Source organism: Diachasma alloeum, unplaced genomic scaffold (genome assembly GCF_001412515.2).
Source record: "Diachasma alloeum isolate Michigan unplaced genomic scaffold, Dall2.0 Dall_scaffold_78908, whole genome shotgun sequence".
Classification (NCBI taxonomy): domain Eukaryota; kingdom Metazoa; phylum Arthropoda; class Insecta; order Hymenoptera; family Braconidae; genus Diachasma; species Diachasma alloeum.
The window spans coordinates 3,401,217-3,424,388 of NW_021683643.1; the positions used below are offsets into that span (position 1 = coordinate 3,401,217).

General features: G+C 33.5%; 1 protein-coding gene across 7 annotated transcripts in view; it reads right to left on the minus strand.

Moving 5' to 3' along the window:
- Positions 1-9,387: 9,387 nt before the first annotated feature.
- LOC107047916 (forkhead box protein P1) overlaps positions 9,388-23,172 on the minus strand; it is a 382,431-nt gene continuing 368,646 nt past the window's right edge. For 4 of the 7 annotated variants that reach the window (XM_015270832.1, XM_015270831.1, XM_015270833.1 and 1 more), the window contains 4 exons: positions 22,118-22,248; positions 13,661-13,736; positions 12,331-12,443; positions 9,388-11,088 (listed from right to left, as the gene is read on the minus strand). In XM_015270832.1, coding sequence (XP_015126318.1) covers positions 10,836-11,088; positions 12,331-12,443; positions 13,661-13,736; positions 22,118-22,248 — 573 coding nt within the window. In that variant the 3' untranslated portion in view covers positions 9,388-10,835. The remainder of the gene's footprint in view (positions 11,089-12,330; positions 12,444-13,660; positions 13,737-22,117; positions 22,249-23,172) is intronic. The other 3 variants (XM_015270836.1, XM_015270835.1, XM_015270834.1) reach the window with 3 other exon arrangements.

Here is a 23,172-nt window from a genome sequence, read left to right on the forward strand (position 1 = left end):
CATTATTCATTTTTCCTAAATTTCTCATCTTCTACAGGGAAGAATTTCGATCAATTTTTTAATGTTTATAATCATTGAAGGGGTTCATTCAAAGTCATAACTAACATGATCAACTTCTAGAGCAATATAATTGTTATAATTGAAACTCAATGAGAATTGCCCGGAAATAATTCGGCAGGACAAATACGGTATTGAAAAAATAAATCCTTCTCTCAAGTAAATGGATATTTGGCAAAAACATTTTTTTTTCTCAGTGTGCCGCCAGGAAAGAAGGAACTTGGATCTGAGTGGTGGGGGACGTCGAGTCATAGCTGAATTCGAGAGAGTGGGGGTACTCAGCCACAATCCTTCTTTCGTGGCGAGGACTATATTCACATAGACCAGGCCTGGGCAAAGTGAGCTCTCCGAGCTCACCGAGCTCCCAACCCCAATTAGGCCAATGACCATAAAAAAGGGGTGCTGTTGTATTGTGCAGGTAGTCGGAGTGGCGAGACCCAATGCTTGGGTCAGAGTGGAGGTATCGTTATGTCAGTCAACACGCACAAAATTTTAATTTTTGAAAGAAAAATATGAATATTTTTCTTGATATATTTTGCATTGTTAAAAAATATCAATTGTTCATTTTTTTCTATATCAACTTCCGCATAAAATTCCGTTTAATAAATCACTCCAAATTGAATATTTCGGCAGCAAATGAATTGAAAAACACTGGTGAAAAGATCTATGCCATAGACACATACGGAAACGATCGCTGGGGAGGTCTCGCACGCCTCCAATAATAGGTCTTTGCATAAACAACAATAGTTCTCTACTTTCTTTCTTCATGCTCATCCAAACCCTTCAAATTGTTTCACTCGCATTCCATATACTTTCCAATGTACAAGAAATCTCTATTTACCTCTTCTTGTGTTTTACTCTATTGCACATGGTATATTATAATAACATTCAACTAAATATCTCTGTAAATACCAGGCTGGAGGCCTTCGGGCGATGGCCGCCCGTCGCAAGCCCATTGCGGCAAATCACGTTAAAAATAAAAAATTGCAGGCGGCTGTATCTTCGATACAGCTGTAATTGTACGTGAATACGTCCATGGTCTTTCCTTCTTTCTCGAATTTCCTAGAAACTCCTTGCATTCCCTCGAATTTTCTGGAAACTCCTTGAATTCTTTCAAATTTTCTGGAAACTCCTTGAATTCTTTCGAATTTTTTAAGAACTCCTTGAATTCCCTCGAATTTTCTAGAAACTCCCTGAAGTTCCTTGAAATTTCTAGAAACTCCTTGAATTTTTTCGAAATTTCAAGAAACTTCTCGAATTACCTCGAAATGCCTAGAATTTTATAGAATTCCGATAGATGGCGCTGTACATAAGGACCGTTTCCCAAAATGATCCCCCATATTTAAACCATAGACGTATCCACGTCAAAAATAAGAATAGTTTTTGAGATAATGACTAAAATAGTTTCATACAAAAAGTTGAATATCTCTGGAACTACTCATCGGATATCGCTCATCCGAAATATCAACCTTTGGTACCATAAGAGCTACAATCATACCAAATTTCAACCTCCTATCTCAATTTTTTGTCGAGTTATTGCGCGCACAAGGAATTTAGGGAAAAAATGGAAAATCGTAAATATCTCGAAAACTTCATACGAATGGGTATACATATTTTGATTGACGTGGATAGAAGACATTGGGACGAGTATTTTGACAAAAAAATTGAATCGGGCACATAGTTTACGAAATATTGACAAATAATGAAATAATTTTCGAGAAATTTCACATTCATATCAATCAATTTTCCCGCATTAATGTTATATTTTTGAAAAAGTGGTAATCCAAAAATCGAACTATCAGCTTAGGACATACAGACATTTTCTAAAAACATCATTTCTTCACGTTTCATAACATTCTACATCATTTCCAGGAAAAATTACAGAATGTCAAAATTCGACAAATATAATGCTTCCATTTGGAAACAATTGGAAAAAACGATCATAAATCGAGAGAAATGGTGAGAAGGTTCACCCTTTGTGTTGCGAGGGTCAAACGCTGCGTCGCCCAGGGTATGGCGACGTTTGAACTCTGGCAACGGTTGAATCTTTTAAGGTATGATCCTTGCTGCGTTTGACCCTCGTAAAACCCTGATGGTATTGACGAAACTCTCGCCAGAAGTCTCGTTCTAGAGGCAGTCTGGGTGCGTTGATTGGAGGAATAAATTGATCCAAATACCAGAATTATTTTGAATATTTTCATTCTTTTCTTTTCTGTTTTTTTCTCTCAGTAACACATTTAATTTCTTAGTAAAATCGGTACATTTTTACAAGGCAACTTATCATATAATACTTCTTAACGCAATTCAGGCAATCAAGATTCTATTTTACTTTACAATTCATTGATAATTGAATAGGAAATGAACAAATGGATTTTGTAAATTTTTGCGTAACTTCTTTTATTTCAATTCTTGAACTCATGTGTTTCTGCATTCTGGTAATTCTTTAAAATGGCGATGAGGCTATACATAATACTGGTGTATGAAAAAATCAATGTTCGATCGGGCCAAGTGACAGTGACCCTTGGGGTTTTACAATGTACGCTTTTAATTCAATAGCGAAGTGGTGACACTAGTAATGTGAACTCAATATCAGACCAGTTTTTTAAAATATAGTATTGAAGACAAATTTACCCATTTCTATTGAAATCTTTCTCGTAGAGAAAATTATGATTTAGGAAAACATTTCCGTGCAAATTTTCAAGTTTCAATTTAATCTCGAGTTTTTTTTCCGAAAACTGATCTTGGAATGGAATTGACTTATTTTACCACTCTACTTTTTCCTATCAGGAAATAGTATATTTCGATACGAGTGAGACGGAATTTTCACGAGGCTTTGCCTCGGGCCGCCAATCACATCACCTGAAAATTTCGGTCTCACATGTGTCGAACAAGATTTTTCGTCACGGCGTAGGCGGAAAGGCGAATTTTCCTCCAGCGAAGCGGAAGGAAAATGTGTTCTTTCCGCCCGCCGTGGCAAAAAGGTAACTTTTTAGGCTACGCGTACCGAAAACGTCCCTTTTCCATACATTGTGATCAAAAATATCATTCGATACTCATAGGAAAAGTATTTTTTGTTGCTCTCGCCTTCGGCTCATGTTATAAACCTCTCACGAGCCAAAAAACACTTTTCCGCACTCGTGTCGAAATATACTATTTTGACACTGATGTTACGTTCAGCGAGCGGCCGAACTGTGCCTTTATCGTTTACAAGAAAATGAATAGTATTTTTCCGGTCTGTTGCGATGGGGTTTTTTACTCGTGTGGCGTTGGCCTCCGAGCCGTAGGCGAGCACTGGCCAACCACACGAGTAAAAAAACCCCATCGCAACAGCCCAGGAACAATATTTTTCTGTAGTGATTTTCAAGTTTTCGAGTTTGGGAAGTATGTAATACCAATTCTCAGAGGAGAAATCGTGAGAAGCAGTACAGAAAAAGACTTTTCGGTTACGAGTAAACGAAAAGGCACTTTTCGGCACAAGGTGACCGTAGCAGGAGTGTCAAAATAGTATATTTCGATACAAGTGCGGAAAAGTGTTTTTGGCTCATGGGAATTTTATAGCACAAGCCGAAAGCGAGTGATATAATCTCACGAGGCAAAATAGTATATTTCGTAACGAGTGCAAAAAACATTTTTTCACGAGTTACGAACAATATTTTTCATCACAATGTGGCGGAAATTGGACTTTTAGGCACGCGGAGCGTGCCGAAAAGTTCACTTTTCGTCACAGCGTGATGAAAAATATTTTTCCCGTGAGTACCGAACGATATTCTCGCTTCGCGTGCCTAAAACGGCCTTTTTCCACATATTGTGATGAAAACATTTTATCGTTTCAAAGTAGAATGAAAAAATTGTTCAATTTTTAGTACATTTTTCAATCAACGGTTTGGGATTTCATAAATTAACCTGATTGGGTTTTTAGATTTTGGAAAGTTTGATAATTTCATTATCTTTAGTATATCGTGTCTTCTTTTGTTTCTTCACCAACAATGAGTGAAGATGATCGATAAAACGTGGGTAACCAGAGGAGACGCACCATGACTATAAATTCAGTCATGCGCCCTGTTTTGGCGGGATCCGAGAACTCAAATTTCAGTTTAAACATTAATAACACGCCCGGAATTGAAAGTTCATCTATAAAAAGTGGGGGAAAGCGTAAATTAGGGGTGAGGAAGTTGAGGGTTCTTTTTTTGTTCCGTTTCTTTTGGCACTATTTACTCTCTACCGCTTTCAATAGCTGATATGGTCGCTCCTCTATCCTCGAACAATGTAATGAATAATTTTTTTCTGCATAAAAAATGGTGAGCTAAGACGTCTAGAAAAAAATATCAAGATACTTCGGTGCAGACAATGAAATTTCCACACGATTAGTTTCCTGACGTTTTTTCCAGTTCGAATCATTACCGAGATAGTTTGAAGGCAATGAAATTAGTGAAACTAAGGAATAAAATTGAACAAGATTGACAAAATTTCGTGAATGGTATTTTGCGAATATCTGTGGAACTGATGGCCTCAGAAAATTCTTCCACAGCAAAATTGAAGTTGACAAAAAAATTGAAATTGTGAAATTTGATGAATTGAATTGGTTTGAATTAAATTGAATTCATTGCATTAAAAATTGAAATTTGATGGACAGTTTAGTAGTCATTTTAGAAGAGCGACAGCCAATTCGATTTAGAATGACGAAAAATCATGAAGTTTCAAATTTCATGAAAAATTCAATGGAATTTCAAGCTTTCAAGCAGCAGAAAGACGAAAATTTTTCAACTTACTTAGATTTTAAATCAAAACATGAATATTTACTATATTACACTGAATTTTCAATTAATTGCTACTCATTTTGCTACTAATTTTCATGGAATAATTGAACTAAAATTCACAGCAAAATAAGATGAAGATTCATCGTGAACTACTGAAGTGAGATTTCTCATTTATTGAAGATCGATTATATACGTCTGAAAACGAGTAATGAGTGCAAAAAAATTAATTGTTCATTGTTCGTTTGCCCCGTAAACGTGTGAAATGATGAAAATAGTCCAGGGCCTCCAATTTTGGAGGTACAGAGTTTTTTTCAAAATTTCTGAAAAAATGTGTACAATAACAATTACGAGTTAGTTATTTGAGTTAGTTAGTTAATAACAATTATGTTTTGTTTAACATGAAAATTTGCGCGATTCATCTAAAATCGGCAGAAAAATTATTCTTAAAATATTTGAAATATATTCTCAATTATTTCAGAAACATTTTTCTGGCTATTTTACATGAATTTTTTATTTATTGTTAATTTTTTATTTAAAAAGCTAACTCGTAATTGTTATTACACACAATTTTTAAAAAACTTTAGCTCGAAAGTTGGAAGCCCTGGACTATTTTTAATATTTTAAGCGTCTGCGGGGCAAACAAACAATAAACAATTAATTTTTTTCCACTAATTATTCATATTATGTTTTTAGACATATATAATTGATCTTTAATGTATGAGAAATCTCATTACAATAGCCCACGACTTTTAAAACTCATAGTCTCCCCTTAAATTCAGTAATGGTTTGGCCTCCCATTTTTTATGCAAAAGAATGATTATACATAAAAAAATCTCCACTCGTTAATTATCATACGCACCACGAACGATCACAGTCTAAAACGAAAATGTCTTAAATTCGACAATAACTAGTGAAGAAAAGAAATTTCAATTGACATTAACTCGAAACAATGATTCTTTTAATCAAGAAAAATGTAAGAGTGAAACGTAAATGCAAGGTAGGACACGAGCAACAAACATCGCAAAAACATCGCACAATTGTTGAAATCGTGTATTAATTCCTAATGCCTCATTTAATCATTACTATGTACAGAAGAGTCTTTCTATATGGTATATCGAGTCCTTAATCCATTAATCATTATACACATTACATAGACTTAGTGTATGCGGGTTAGTACGATACGTGGAAACGGGGGGCCCGAGCTGGCACTGAATCTCATAATTATTATTATCGTTTACCTTTCTTTCCCTATCGTTTTTTTGTCTGTAACATATACAAATATAAATGTCTCTCTTTATGGTGTTTATGTTTCCTATTATTCTCCAACAAATTCTGTATAGAATGAAATAAAGAGTCGAGTGAAAATTTTGTTCCAATTTTTATTCGATAATTCGGAATAAATTAGTGGAATGATGAAAAACAGAAGATAAGTTCGGAATAAATATTCTGAAAATATCTTCCAAGAATAAAGGCATGGAAGGATGAATCATGAGAATTATTATGTAAAAAAAATTATCACGTATGGAAAAATTTTATAGAAAACCTTAGCGAATTCAATAGGAAATTCTATTGGGATTCTATTAAAATTCTATTTGGTTTTCGCTTAGATTCTATTAGATATTTGATAAGAAAACATCAATAGTCTACAGTTTTTCTGATTTTTTCTGTTGAGAATTTTTCTTCCAAAATTATTGGGCACAGATTTTATAAGTTTTTTCCGCTATATTATGTTGTGTTTTGCATTACAGGATCGAAGTGAAAAATAAATTAGAAAATGCACGCTCAAGTATTTTTATAGAAAAAATTATAAGAGAATATTCATATAGAAAAATCGAAATCTATTGACAATTCGAAATCTATTGAGCGCAAAAAACAAATATAATTTCAACGAGAATTCCCTAGAATGTTAATAGAATTCCAATAGAATTTTCTAGCAATATCGCTAAGTTTTGCTATTGAATTTTTTCATCTATGATGGGCTATAAAAAAATTTTCGTGTATTTTTTCTCTTCATCTACTGGCTTTTGAGATATTTCCAGAAGTCTATATAAAATTCTCTAAAGCAATCCATATTTCTCTCCACTGACTCGTATCTTGTTTTGTGAATATCCAAGGAGTGATTAAATTCTCCAAAATTTATTAACATTTTTCTGTGGAACATTTGATTTCTCACGAAAAAGATCTATTTTTTCAAAAACCCAGTGATTACTGGCATATTTCTAGAATAATTTGTACAAAATTTTCGAACCCAACCCCTGTTTTTCACCACGTACAAAAAGAAAATACTCTCAATATCTCAAGTCCATGAAAAACGTCATTTATTCCATAAAAATATTCACAAAATAAATTTAATAAAATTATAAACTCATCTCATTTATTTCACTTTATACAGAAATTAAATATTCTCCTATTGTTTATTAATTCAAAAATAATCAACAAAGTTGCGTCGAGAGTGCGGATTTCAGTACCACCAGAGAGTCGTCACGTTCCTCTCGCTAAGTCGTATCCGAAAAACATTTTTCCAAAATCTCTGATGTTTTTTCTTTAATTACTCTGTTGTGACATTAGCATTCATATATATTTTCGTTTCGTTTTAGCGAATACAGTAGCGATAATAATGAAGATAAACGGGATTTCAGTGGACCGACGGAGCAAAGTAAATGTGTAAAAAAATAATTTTCATGATTTTTTGAAGAATCAGCTTCAAAATGATAAAACGTAACAATTCGATTCTTTATTTTCTTCAATTTGGTTTATTTTCAAAACAGCGAATGTTACGAGAAACTATCAAAACATTTTTTTTTTTAGAAAATTATATTCACTAAAGAAAGAATGTTTCGAAAAGTTTCATCTGAGTTGTTAAGCTATTCTGAGAAAATATTAGAAGCCTTTTTTTTAGGGAACTGTTACATTTAAAAAAACGTCTGATATTTTCTTCAAAAATCACTCGTTAGAAAAATGAAGTCATTAATAACGAAAATGTCGAATCTCACTCGTTACGTTTTGCCACTTTAGCAAAGAGTCAAATGAGAAAATTGAACGATGAGATTGTTTAAAAATCGTGTCACGTCCTTCATCGGTGCAGATCGATTACAGGTGCAATGAGGTACAGTGATATATCTTGTTTATTGATTAATGATTATTAATATTGATGCGAAAAGCACCGAGAAGTGAACCAATCGATAATGTCCTTTGTGAAATTTTCTGAATTATTAATAAGTTTCTTCTGTCGTTTCGTTATTTAAAAAATGATTTTTCAGTGGGAATAGGAGGTTTTTTTTTCTGTTTGTTGAAGGGCTCTGACATCTAATCGTTAATATCCCGATATACGTATACGAATAATATGTATATCAATACATAATTTTTGTAATTAATTTTTCTTGTTAAATTTATTTAGTTGAATTCATTGCCATCCGCTCGAGGTTTGTTCAATTAAAACTCTCGTATTTATATCATATAACGCACTCTCTCACTCAGATTCTCTCATCAATAATTAATTAATTACTTTTTGTTCAGTTAAGCCAAGATCAAATGATTACTTTTCGAGTTATGTATTTTTATTTTTCCCTTTTTTCGTTTTATATATATTTTTTTAATTCATCTGGTTTCACTATCATCTTTAATCAGCCTGACGCGCACTTGTTTCTTTAATCATAATTATCAATCACTTTCGTCTCTCGCTGCCCACCAATCATCATTTACAAATTCTAATTCGATTAATTCCGGTACGAATGAATACGAAACTACTTATGAGATAAAATCCTAGGCTATACAGGCTACCAAAAAATTTATTATTTAGATTTTTCGAGGAGACACTGTGATTGGGTACGTCAGAGTTTTATGATAATAAATCGCTTTTTTTTTATCTCAGTCAATTAATTTATTTCTCACTACAAACTTGTGATGGAGTGGTCAAGAACAGACGATAAGTCCAGATTTTTTTGTAAATAACTTAGGAACTGTCCTGTGTGTGCTTTAAACTAATGACTGCAGAGGATAATATCAGGACAGCCTCTGCGAAACTGAGACAATTCTCTACAAGAAAATTTCTTCATCATTTCTCTTAAACTCACTCATTATGGAGATAATTTCATGCAGATTAACTTGTAAATATCTGCACCAGTGAGTTTCAAGAAAAATGTCAAGAGGTACGTATGAAAAAATTCAATAGAGAACCTAGCGAATTCGCTCGAAAATTCTATTGGAATTCTATTAAAAAATTCTATTTTTTGCGCTGATTCTATCGGATATTCGATAAGAAAAAGTCAATAGATTTCGAATTTCTTTTTGATTTGAATTTCTCCTCAGATTTTTTTATAAGCTTGCTTGGGCATCAATTTTCTAAGTCTTTTCCACTCAGATTCTGAAAGGCAAAATAAAACAAAATTCAACGGAAAAAACTTACCCAATAATTCCAATAGAAAAAATCTCAAGAGAAACATTCGAACAGAAATTCAAAATATTTTACTTACTTTTTCGTATCAAATATGCAATAGAATCTGCGTAAAAAACAAGTAGAATTTCTCAATTGCAATATAAATCCTATAGAAAACCCATAGAATTCCTATAGAATTCCAACAGAATTTTCTACCGAATTTTTTCATGCATGTATGTTATGTAGAAAATTTTATTCTTCATTAACTTTTCTTCTGGAAAGTATTCTGTTCTGAACTACTTCGATTCAAGAAAAAATGTCAGCAGATCTTCGACATTGAATTTTATTTTCTATGAAAAAGATTTCTAGGTAAATATATAAAATTTGCAACATAATCAGTGAATCCACGTTCTGGACCACTTGAGCTCTTGCGAAACTAAAGCAATTCTCTTCAAAATAAGCTCTCTCGATAATCTCTCTTAAACTCATTCATCTTGGGGGCAATTTCCTACAGATTTGTTTGCGGAAGTCTTGAGAAGTAGGTTCGAAACAGAATATCAAAAGATCTTTTCTGTAGAAAATTTCATTTTCTAAACAAAATGGTCTCTTGATCCATCGTTTTATGCCCACATCTGTGGGAGATATTTGCAAAATAATCGGCAAATCCATTTGCTCGAAACCACTTCATAATTAAAATGTTCTGTTCACTTTCTGGTTTTTTATAAAAACCCAAATATGGACAGCTAAACACCTCCTTTAATTGAAATTACCAAAAAAGTCAATTGTGATGTTATTTTCAATAAAAATAAATTTTCCCGTGAATTCCATCCCACTAATTTCATCTGACGTGCCCTATCCAGTCGTCTCGGTAATTTATTCCTAAACATACTGCCGGGAACTCGACTGAACCACGTTTTTTTCACCTCACTCTCGCTCTCTCTACAATCTCTACTATCTCGTATATTAAATATCTACATTGTTGCTCCCACAAGCTGGATCCATAAAATCTCATTCATTCGATAGAATAGCTCTCATTAATTCATCGATTCGTGAAACCTAATCCAAGGATCCAGTCTCATATCGAGCAAATGTCACAGTGAAAATATTTTTTCGAAAATTACAATTGGATTTTTACTACTTAATTCTTATCATTTTTCTTTTTCGCAAAAATATTTTTACAGTGATTCAACTCTTCTCACGAGTTTAATCTAGACGTATAATATATTTATAGATAATTTTTTGCCTATTATACGAAATATACACAAACTGAGGATTTTTCATTTCAAAAACGTAAAATAAAGCGAAAAAATTACAAAATCGTTGTCATTTGAGTTTTTTATCTTTAATCCTTGAATAAAGATATGGATCTTCAATTATTCGAGTTTATAATTTTTCTCCCTAATTCATCGATTTGAGTACAATCTCTACTAATTCACTTAAAGTCTTCATGATCGCTTTTTACTTGTAAATTTTAAACTTCGATATTGCAACATTCTTTATTTGGATATGGTGAGTGACTTTTGTTTCGTTTTTTTTTAATTCCTTAAATCCTTACGTAGGGGTAGGTGTCTAAGGGGCTAGTAGAACGACTTCACGGGCTCGGGGGACACGAGGGGGTGGGGTAATGTTGCCTAGTAGGTGGAGTACTACGCTTCGATCTGATCATCGGGCGTCATTATGTCAGGGGCCATCGAGAGGTCCTCGGCCATGTCCTCGTCTTGGCCTGAGTCCTGGCCGTGACTCTCTGGGTACTCTCGATCATCAACACCCTCGTCGTCGTGGTCGTGCTCCGTTTGAGCTTCTAGAAGCTCACGTTTTATTAATCTTGAGAGTTTTCCTCCTTCCGGGCTTTGACCCTCTTGTTTTATGTGCATTCCTGGTTCATCCAGTGGTGACCTGCTGAAATTCATGAGGCGTTTTAGTACAAAATGTACAGTAGTTCCTTGTTTGAAAAAAATAACCAGAGGAAAATTTAATTGGGGGGGGGGAGGGGTGAAAAATCTTCGGTGGTGATGTACGTGATGTACAGAGATTTTTACAATTGGATATTTTCTCAGCTTTGAAAGAGGTCTTTCGATGTTTCATCATGAAAACAGTTGGCATGAGAAACCTTCGCAAGAAAAATCTTGGTATCTGATCTAGAATGGTTCCACTACTTCTCTAACGAGATTAAAAAAGGTCGGGTATAACTAATTACCAGTATTTATCTACACAGGGTATCATAGAAACATCTTCCACCCTTTTAATGAGTGAAAGAGGATGAAATTCTCAGTCAAAAGTTTCTTTTCCACTTTTGGCGCCGAACCTTGATGAATTACTACGTGTTACACGAATAAAAAAATCGTATATAAATTTTCTGTACGGATTGCGTATAGAATTTCTATAGGATTTTCGTATATGATATTCGGATATTTTTTATACAAATTATTTCTATACGATTCCTATAGGTTTGATCCTATACGACCCACTGCCACATGTATAGAAACATTTCGTATGGAGTTGCGATATTTCTCTACGTTTTTCTCTGAAGCGTTTAGATATCTTTCGTATGAAAACAAAACTTTATGTAAAAATTTATGTATAGAAATAATTCGTACAAAAAATATTCATATAGAAATATCCGAATATCATATACGGAAATCCTATAGAATTTCTATACGCAATCCGCATAGAAATTTTCTTTACGATTCTTTCGTAAGTGTATTACTTGATGAATTTGGCCAATGGTGGTGGTGCTGGACTGGACTAATGGTGGCGTAACCACAGAGGGTTTTGAAGGATTTGTTGTAAAACATTTCTCGTGGGAAATTTTCAAATTGGATGGTTCCCAATGAATGAATGAATCTAATGAATGAGTTATTTATTGTGAAATTATGTGTCATATGATAGGAGAATGATCATTGATAAAAATCTCGATTTTTTATCTAGAACGGTTTCACTGATTGCTCAGAGAAATAGAAAATTGCGAAGGCAATTTGCGTAACTATAAAAATTGCTCATAAGGATTTGAAAAAAGTTCAAGATTGGCTGAAAACAGTAAAAAAATCAGTTTCATAAGATTATTGTTATCGTACGCTATAATAATTTCATGATTTTCGTAAAATGGAAATATGTATAGTTTTATTTGAAAAAATAACTTACATTAAATCATTATGTTGCATAACATGTTCCTTATCTGGACTTGTTGCAGTTGACGTGCACATTGAATTATTCAGAAATCCCATGTTCGACTCACCCAATGCAGCCTGGAAATACTCAAATTGCATTAGAGGATTAGTTAGCAGTTCGTAGTACCCAGATCCCTACACATAAAACGTCATCGCAGTGAATCAGAGTTGAGAGATTAATTATTCACTGAGGTTAAGAAATGAAGTTGAGGCATGGAAATTATTCAACGGTACATTCGTTATCGGAAAAGGGAAATAACTCTCATATTAATAATTGATAGTTCCTCAATAATTCCACAAAACTATTATTTTCATTGCCTTTATATCCACAGAATATGATCGATCAATGTAATTCAGTAGTGAAATCATGAAAGAAGATTGATGGAAGAATTTCTGACGAAATATTTCCCCATATAAATATTTTAAACGAATGGGGTTTGAAGGACTTGTTGGAAGATCTTTTCCATAGGGAATTTGATGATTTTCAAACAAAGTTCTTTGACATTTGTTCCCAGCCCTTACACTGAGAGAAAAATGACACGGCTCTAAAGCAAATCTTACTTGTGCAAAAAAACTGGTTTGTCAAAAATCACCAAAAAAGAATTTTTTCGTGCCAAACATGAAACGCGTGCGCCGAGATTGAAAATTTTTATTGCAAAAATAGATTTAGTTTTTTCAAGAAAAATTTATTCTCTGTGGAAATAAGAAATGTAACTTCTAGCTCTACTTCTTCTTTTTTCGATGCTCCCATACGTATTTTGCTCTCGGTAAATGTTAGTTTTATATGAACCGAGGGATAATATTTTGTCGTTTTGGCTATTCAATAATCACAGATAAAATGAAATCTTAACGCTCGGCTCTATTGTCTACCGAACATCATTTAAATTGATTTTTTTTCAAATTTTATCTCGAAATTTCAACTCGATGCCCCGTCACTCAGGGACACCCGAAAATTCTGAATTTAGATTTTTTTTTAAGTAAAAAAAAGATCTGAACATTTTGGCAGAACATTCTGCTTTTTAGCATAATCGGAAAATAATTTATTTAAAAAATTGAGTTTGTTTTTACAAAGAACTCAATTTTTATCTGTCAATAAATCAGGAAATGATAGTTTTAATCAATTTCAATTCGGCATGAGTCTTTTGATACAAAGTCTGATGACCTAAAAATGTTCCAAGATATACACATCTAGACATTCACGAGAATTTTCAAAATATTAACCATAAAATTTCCAATTTTTTCAATTCATATTCTTCCATTGTTTCACTACCGAGTTATTTATTACACTGGGGTTAAATATTTACCTGGAGATTGGCGTTGAGTGCTTCACCATACATCGTAGGACTGTGCGTTAGTGTCGGACTCTTCGATGGAACTCCCCTAAATTACAAAAACGAAAAAATGAGTAAATTCAATGACTCAACAACCCTAGGCTCCTGAAATAACTTTACCAATAACATTTAAGTAAAAGTGAGAAAATCGAAATATTATATAAAAGATGGGAAGGAAGAATTTGAAAAATGATGTGTATTATACATATAATATGAATATAATAAAACTATCGAATATTAAGTACACATATACAAAGAGATAAAGAAGAAGCGAAGAGAAAAATTGGAAAATGGATAAGATATCAAAAAGATTGAAAGTGAGAAGATTAAAAATAGAGAAATAGAAAAATGTTAAAAATTTCAAAACTACGAATATCAAAAACTGGTAAAAATGTAATTCTGTTCAGACATTTGTCCTTACCCCAGTGGACACCGAGATCATCGCCAGAGGTCATCGAAATTGTGTGATCGAGTGTTAAATATGTGACAATTAAGTTAAAATAAACGCCTCCATTCTGAGTCACTTTTCATCGGTTTAAAGGAACAATGAAATTCACTTCAATTTGATGGGCTAATAGCTAAAGTGACAGAATGGCTCGAGTTTCTATAATCAGTCTGGGATCACCTGAACTCACCTTTGACCCTTTATCCACCAAAAATAAACGTCGAAACACATTTCCAATCGCTTTGGAAAAAATATGACATCTTATCGATACCGAAATATTCTCAAGTGCTCCAATAAATTATAAGAATTATTTTCATCATGAGCCAATGAAAATCATCTTACAATTTGATAGAATTCCTGGATCGACGGTACGTGCATATTATAAATTCATGCAAAATTTCCTCGGACTGATCATGGAAAATTGCAAGCGTTTTATTGAGAAAGCGAACAAGAAGATTGAGATAAAAAGACTAGAATATTTAGGAAGAGGTAAAAGAGATAAAAATGTCAAAAGTTCAACGACATGAAGATTTTAAAAATGTTAAAAATTTGAACATTGTAAAAAGACATAATGGATAATTTAATAGTCATGGTTATACTCCTGATACCTGAGTGATGATGATGATGAGGGGGTCCGGAGCCAGATTCACCCACGTACTTTGTTTATCCGACCACACACATTGCATTATTTTTACACATGCGCAAGTAGCATTGACGCGGAAACACTCATTGAACTCACACGTTAGGTTTATCAAATTAAATAAATTAGTTACCTCAATTGAAAAAGAAAAAAATTATCTTTTATTCTAAGCAAGATAAGGAAAAAGGAATTTAACTGGGAGATTTAAATGTTTTTTTCTTTTCTCAAACTGGAAATTTTGTCTCGTTATGAATCAGAGCCCTTCTACGAATTTTGAACGTAAATCCAAAGGCCGCAATATTTTCGATGTTTTTTTTCATGTTCTAAGTGTTATTAATGTGTGGAAAATGATATTGTTCCAGTATGAGATTTCCGTACTTCAGTTGTTATAATAGGAATTCGCCTACTTTTTATGAATTCATCTAAAAAAAATTTAATTGAGTAAAACCTATGAGAAACTATTGAAAAAAAAATTGAAACGCAGTTTTTGATGCGAAATTTTCGTACATTTTGCCAAAATTATGTGGTTTCTTTCTCTTACACTTTTTTCTCATTGGGCAAATCGAAAAATAAGACTTAAAATTTCAATTTCACGCTATTAACCAGCACTTTTTGAAAATCTGTTCATTTCTTCGGAAAATTCGAGAAATTTTCAATCAAAATCTTATTTCGGAATTGTTTGCTCATGTGTTAGTCAGTCGTAGTAAATTTTCATTTGAATCGAGTATTCGAAAGTTGGGTTCAAATGACTACTATTCATTTTTAATTGTTCGTCAAACGATTGCATCACATTTTGTAGGCATCTTAAATGTTTTTTAATATGATGATTGAGATAAATTGAGGTAAACACTGATATGATGTACAATTAATATTCGAATCATTATTGAAAGGGTTTGTGGCTGAAGGATATACGACCAAACAATTTTGCGATAGGATTTTGATCGAAAAATCTCTGAATTTTCTGAAAGAAATATCGAATTACCAAAAGAATATAGTTTTCTGTAACGATGACATGTAAAACTGTATTTAGTGGTATTTTATCTGACGAGTTGGTCTCGTTAGCAATAAAACTTTACGCACAAGAATCCACTTTACGCACGACCTCTGAACTCTGCACACACACTGATAGAATGGGTAATTTATTCCAAAGGAAATTCTTTAACTATTAATGAATGGTAGAGTTGAATATGATCAAATAAATATTTGTTAATGATTAACAAATAGTTCCCTTGAAAGGTGACATTCGAGTGAAACAAGGCTCCTCAAATATGCATTTGTTAACTATTAACGAATGAACATTTGGTGAGTACGAATAGACCCTAGCCTCCACCCAAATCCTTTTGTTAACAATTACATTTGTCGTACGATGGATCATGTGATGCATTTGGATCTCTACAAAGATCACTTCTCCTACGAGTGTCGACCCTATTTTTCATCTCAATGTGGGTGCGCGCAAAATTCCACTTTCCACACAAGTGATGAAATATACTAATTTAAGTATTTTGAAAGACATTCAATGCAGTTAGAAAAGTTCAGGGTGGAATCGTTCATTTATGCGAACTCTGCACGGAGAGAAATGTTCAGTAAAAATTACGGAACTCTCACTTCACTCACCGATTACGGAATCGACTCAGAAAATTTAAGTGACGGTATCGTAATTTTTCACAAGAGATTCAGATTAAAATTACGGAACGCTCCGGAAAAATTCCGTTAGAGTTCCGTAAAATTTCCTAGAACCACATTTCGCCCCGGAATTACGGAAAAGATACGTCATTTTCTGTACTGCTTCTCACGATTTCTCGTCTGGGAATTGGTATTACATACTTCCCAAACTCGAAAACTTGAAAATCACTACAGAAAAATATTGTTCCTGGGCTGTTGCGATGGGGTTTTTTTACTCGTGTGGTTGGCCAGTCCTCGCCTACGGCTCGGAGGCCAACGCCACACGAGTAAAAAACCCCATCGCAACAGGCCGGAAAAATACTATTTTATTGAATATTTCTCTCCGTGTGATTAGTCGAAGCAGGGAATCTCGGAAAGTGACAAAATCTCATTTTTTATACACTATAGTCAGAATATAAAAAAATACAATCATAGAATATTTCGATACCAGTGCGTAAAATTGTTCTTTGATCCGTGGGAGATGTGTAGCGCTCGCCGAACGCGAGTGCTATCCTCCCAAGGGTCAAAGGACACTTTTCCCACAATTGTCGAACCCTATTTTTTGCGGAGCGTGCGTAAAATTTCACTTTCCACACATCGTGACGAAAAGAATATTGAGGCCGGATTCGGGTGCGATATTTGATGTGGGATGACCCATAAGCAAATCATCTTGAAAATTGAGTATTGTGAAATTGATTCACACGATGAAAACAGATTTCTATGAATTGTCAATAGATTTATCTGTAGCCAAGTGGTAAATATACTAGTTAAGTCGAAATATTGCATACCGACTATTTGGAACAAAAAATACTTACAACTTTTTCGTAGAAGAATTTATCTACTACTAAGAAAAGTTAAATTGCCGAATTCTTCTAGCTCATTCATTCTTGAGATAATTGCGGAATAATATGATGTTTTCAAGAATTCCAGGCATATAATACCGAACATCTCTGAAACTGTTGAGCGTAGAGAGAATGTCATGCAAGCTTTGTAGGACACAGAATATTCTATCAAAAATGTCTTTTGATAATTTCCTCTGAACGTCTGTAAAATAATCATCAAATCCATTTCAGTAGTGAAGTGGTAAACCGGTATAAGTCGATTTTGACTATTGTTTTCAATGAATATCTCAAAATCTAAGGGAAATAGCAAAATTGGTGTCATGACCTTTTTTGTAGAGCAAATTGAGAGCTAGAAAAAAGGAAATTACAATAATTTCGCTATTTCCCTTATATTCCGAGATATTTATTGAAAACTGGCCAATAGTCAAAATCGACTTATACCGGTTTACCACTTCGCTACTGATGTGTTCTGGACTCATCTCCTGACTCGTAATTAGCACTTCATTATTGAATGAATGTTTGTTCACTTGAAAAAAATTCTTTGTTGCATTGAACAAACAATGCAAATGTTTCAAGTATGTAAAAGTTCAAGATAACAGAGTTAAATCATTTTCTTTCCTTATTCTTCTTAAAAAATCAATGGGAACATTCACACGTTCACTCAGATATCCGAAAATTGTCTGCCAAAGCGCTAATGAAGCATTAGATAAGCGAAGCCATTAGGATCTGGACGAGGATGGTTAATAATCAATGAAAAAAACCGCAAGGACCTACACATGCGCTTCTTAGAGGGTCAAAACAATGAACGAAACCAAACTCTCATGCAGGATAACTCCCATAAACAATAAAGCGCTGTATCTTCGGATTGTGGAGAAGCATAAAGCCTAACGAGTCTTTTCAATGCTGTAGATAAACTCGGCCAACTAAGAGGAACGTCTCGATACTCAATTAACTCTGCACGATTTAGCAAGCAGGATTGTCTTGTCAACATTGTCATACTTTTCTACTCGACAATTTCATCATTTTATCTTTTTGAGTCTCAGGGGAAGGATCTACGAGGCCAGGCACGATGCGTGATTTTAATTTCTTTTTTTTTTTAATTTCACTTTAGGTTTTCTTTTCTCTTGAGTCAGGTGCGAACCGCGGAGAGCTGCTGTCTGCTCCGAAAAGGATATTTGACTCTATGGTATTCGTTACAATGGAGATTTTGCTGGAAATTTCCAGAAGAAAGAAGACCAAAGCAACATTTCAGTAGTGAAGTGGTTGACTTTACTCCAGAAAAGATGAGATTTAGATAAATACCGTTGATGTTTCTTACGAAACGAATTACAAAAATGAAATATGAAAAAGATACTGAAAAAAATGTTGCAATCACTCTTCATTTGCGAGATAGATTCCAGGAACTAATTGCAGAGGAAAACTTATTAATCTCATTCCCAATGAAGAAATTTTCAACAAGATCTTTCTTCTAGTTCTGAATTGTCGCAGTGAAAAAAAGTGTTCACAAAAATTGCGCCAACTCCTCTCAGTTCCAAGACCATTCCTTAAAAAATAGTCATTCACTTCTAGTTTCACCACTTCACTACTAATAATTTTGAACATGATAATAAGAAATCGAGCCAATTGTGAAGATCGAAAGCCTTCTAGAAGTTTTCCAAGGGTTTTGAAGATTTTCAAAGTTTTTCGATGAATTTTTTTAATTAAAAAAATCACAAAATAAAATAAAAACAGTAAATAATTTTGATTTAGAGCGAAGTGGTCAGCAAGCTCACCGCGCGTCCAAGTGGAAAAAATAAACAAAAAATAGGGGTAGAGACAACGACCAAGCGATTCGTTCCGCCTTCGTACCATGACAATGAAAGAAAATCTCCACCTCAGTGATGATCAATAAATAATAGGAGTGGATCGATTTATATCGACAGTTAAGAATGGCCAATCGGATTTTCATCTTCCACAATCACGGTATTTCATTGCGTTACGTTTCGCGCCAGCCAGCCAGCATTTTTTTTTTCTAAAAAGTGGTAAGTGCTTACTGTGCGGAGAGGTGGGGTGGAGTGGGTGATGGGGTTGGGTCATATTTCCTGGGACGGCCGCGAGACAGATGCCGTCGCTTTACGAACTCGGCGTCGTCCACCATCCAGAATGACCCAAAGTCGTCCTCATAGCGCACAAAACACTTGTGCAATGATAGATTGGTGCGGATGGCGTTCTGTATACACAGACAAGAACCACCAAGAAATAGAGAAAAAGAGAGTAAAAAAGAGAACAAATTGTTTTTTTTTCTTGTTGATCTTTAGATTTTTCTAAAAAAACCAAAATTCAATCTTTGTTTTATTTTTTTTCCTCTCATCGTTCGTCTCTCGTGATTATTTTTCTTGCGTTGAGCTTCTCGTTGGCCTCAGCTCTCCCACGATGATGTTTGTCTCATGTTTATTTTTTATAGCAAATTGTTGATAATTTTGAATTTAGCTCAATTCAAAAAATTGTTTACGAAAGAAAGTGACAGTGAGAGAAATATAAAAAATGACACAACACTAAAGATTTTTAAAAAAGGGGGTGGGGTTGGATAATAATATGTAAAAAAATAGTTTCATTTGTCCGGCTCTCTTCTCACTACCTGACACGTGCAACACACATTTTCAATTATAGATAATTGTATATTCAATCGTAAAAAGATGTATTCTGTTGGAGGATCAATGCAACCAGTGATTTCACTCCAATCACTAGACCCCTGTGGACCATTGAGGGCCACATCTCGCGCGATCTCCTCTCGGGTTAGTCGCTGCAAAGCCCATCATGCTTGTTAAGCCACACTCTTTATATATTCTTTTTTGGTTCTTTTTATCTACTCCTACACTCTCGCTCGCTTATCGTTTTCACATCCACGCAAATTTTGTTTTTTTTTTTTCTGTTATTTAAAATCCTCCAGACGGCGCTTGCGCGAACGGGCAGATTTGCTGGTATTCTCACACACGGTAAAAATTCAATACCTTTTGAACAAATTGTTTTTTTAGGATTTGCTGAACTTCGTAATTTTGAAATTATTTTACTAGTGAGTGATTTTCAGAAAGAATATCCGTCAAAAATTTATGTTTCATGAAAACGGTAATCTGTCATTTTTTCTCAGAATTTTCGAGACCGTTGCGTCATTATGAATATCCAAGTATCTTTTATAGTTTGGTACAGATCACACTATACACTGGAAGAAAAATGAACAAGTTGTCAAACAAGTATGGTTTGAGCCAACAAAACTGTTAGTTGAAAATTAAAAAAAAAAAAAAATGATTGGTTTGAATTTGAAAGTCTCAAACATGAATAGTTGCTTTGCTTTTAACAACGATGAAATATTTGGCTCAAGAGGCGGATCATTCATACAAGGAAAGTTTATCAAACAATATTTTTTGTTATAAGATTTATAAGTTATAAGATTAGTTATAAAATTTCTGTCATATTATTCTTATTATTTCATTTAAGAACCTCAGGATTTTACGTTTCCAGCAAAATTGAGATTGAAATAATCCTCGGGATGTTGTGAATGCCTTCAGAGAGCAATGAAAATTGGGCAGTTTCGAAAGTTGAAAGTAATCGAAGTGAACATCTGCTGGGTTTTTTCCGACTAGAAAATTCTGAGAATTGAAAACGCACGATTCTCGGATGGAATAAAAATGATTAATATGCTATAAATATATAAGTGAATTTGAAAATCTTGAATATATAAATGAATAATAGAATATCATGAAAATCGTCGGCGACCGAACAAATATCGAGATTCAATATCAGATCTGCAAAGTTTAAATAACAAAATCATTGTAAAATGTTCGGAAACTTAGGGCCAATTGGGGCTCAATCGAAAGCCCTGATGTTCGACTACAAAAGTAGAAAAGCATTTCACTGGAGAACAAATAGCCAAAGTACTTGAATATCGTCAAGTAACAATTGTTCACGCCAAAACTTGGTCATCTTTTAATGAGTAAAATGAAAAATGAAAAATGTCAAAAAATCGAACTTGCAGAAACTTTTGTCATCTGTACAAAAGTTCTTCTGATACTCTGTCCAAAAATCACTCAGAATCCAGACAACTGGATAATTATATTCAATATGCGTTTTGACTAGTCCAATTGTTTAAAAGGTATTAATTTCCTCAGCAGGCAGACATCCACAACACAAGCTACACGACGAAATAATACCATACTATACCATAAAAATGTATCTAAAAATGATCTAATTCGATGCGATAAAATACACAGATATGTAACAAATGGAAAAATGTATAAAAGGGATAAATGTCAAAAATTGTATATAAAAATGTAACACCAAAGGCGACGGGTAAAAATGCAGATTAGACAGAATAAATGCGACGTGATTAAAAATATGAAAAGTGGAAAAAGTACAAATATCTATAAAAATTTATAAAAGTGCGCACATGTAGAATAGGCAGAGAATATAAAAAATGTAAAAGTACGTTTAAAAACTGTATAAATATTTGATAAAAATATCTATAAAAAATCTATAATAATAAAATTGTTGAAAAAACACTTAGAGGTGGATAAATATTAAGTTGAAAATGTTGGAGAGATTAATTGTAGCAGGAGTATAGCAATAGTACGACAGATTTACGGAAAAAGACGTAAAAAGATGTAAAAATGTGTAATGGAGGAGATACAGGGGAATGAGGAGCAAATTTACAAATGGAAAAATGTAGGAGAAAATTTGTCTGAATGTTCATTGAGAATAAATAGTATATATAAAAAGAGAAATTTGATAGATTTAAAAAATTTTGATCAAAAAAGTAATGAAATATACGAAAAAATACGCGCGTGTCAGGGGGAGGGGTAACGTACCCAGTCGTGCTGCAAGCGCGTTGAGGGCGTCTCTTGTAAAACTCCACTTCGTCCACTGTCCATACTGCCCCTTTCACGTTTTCGACTCGCATGAAACATTTGTGGAGAGACAGGTTGTGTCGCACTGCGTTCTATACAAAATAATACACATACTAAATAAGCAAAAAACGCAAAAAACGAATTAAAAGCCAACTCAAGAATTAAAAATAAAATATGAATGAATCATTTGGTGGATGATGATTAGTGGATGGTGGCCAAAAATTGTGAATTATTCTCTGTTAATGGTTTCTTTTACATGAATTTAAAAAATATATTTAATGAGAGGACTGTAGTACTTTGGTTACAAATTCCGTGAATAATGAAAATATATTTATCATGAAGACGAAATTCTATCAAAGATTCGACGAGAAAGAGACTTGTCGACTTCGTTATTTTGGTTTAGAATTTAATTGTTGAATCATCTGAATAATCAGAGAGAATAAGAAAAGAGCCGACCAAACAGTTCCTCTGAAAAATTTGATTATTCCATGTAAAAAAATCTCTAAATATTTTCTATGAACCAACTAGTCACAAAGATATTTTCAAAATACTCTCTGCAGATTTTATAACTTTCTTCGATCTACCCCTCTGGTACAAATATTAAGATTCTTAATTCTGTAAATAAATTATATAAATAGTAATTGTTGCCTGAATCGCCCTGAAAATGAGGCTAAATATAGTCTACTGATCATGTTCACTAAATTTGCAACCAAGACGTCGACCTCCCCCTGGAAATCAATGTGCCTCACATGTGTGACTTGTCGAAATGATTGAATGATTGTGAATTTGTATGAAATGTGAGATTGGTTGGAATTGCTAATAATAATGAGTTACTATTGTTTACTAAACTAATCAATAATTCAAATAATAATTCAGCAGAGGAGGAATGTTCTGTGACGTCAACAATTCGTGATTAATAGAAGAAGGTTAAATGAACCAAATCATCTAGATAATTAAATCATGAAAATGATAAACAAAATGATTAATTCAAAAAGAGACACGTTTTTGTTTTGCAT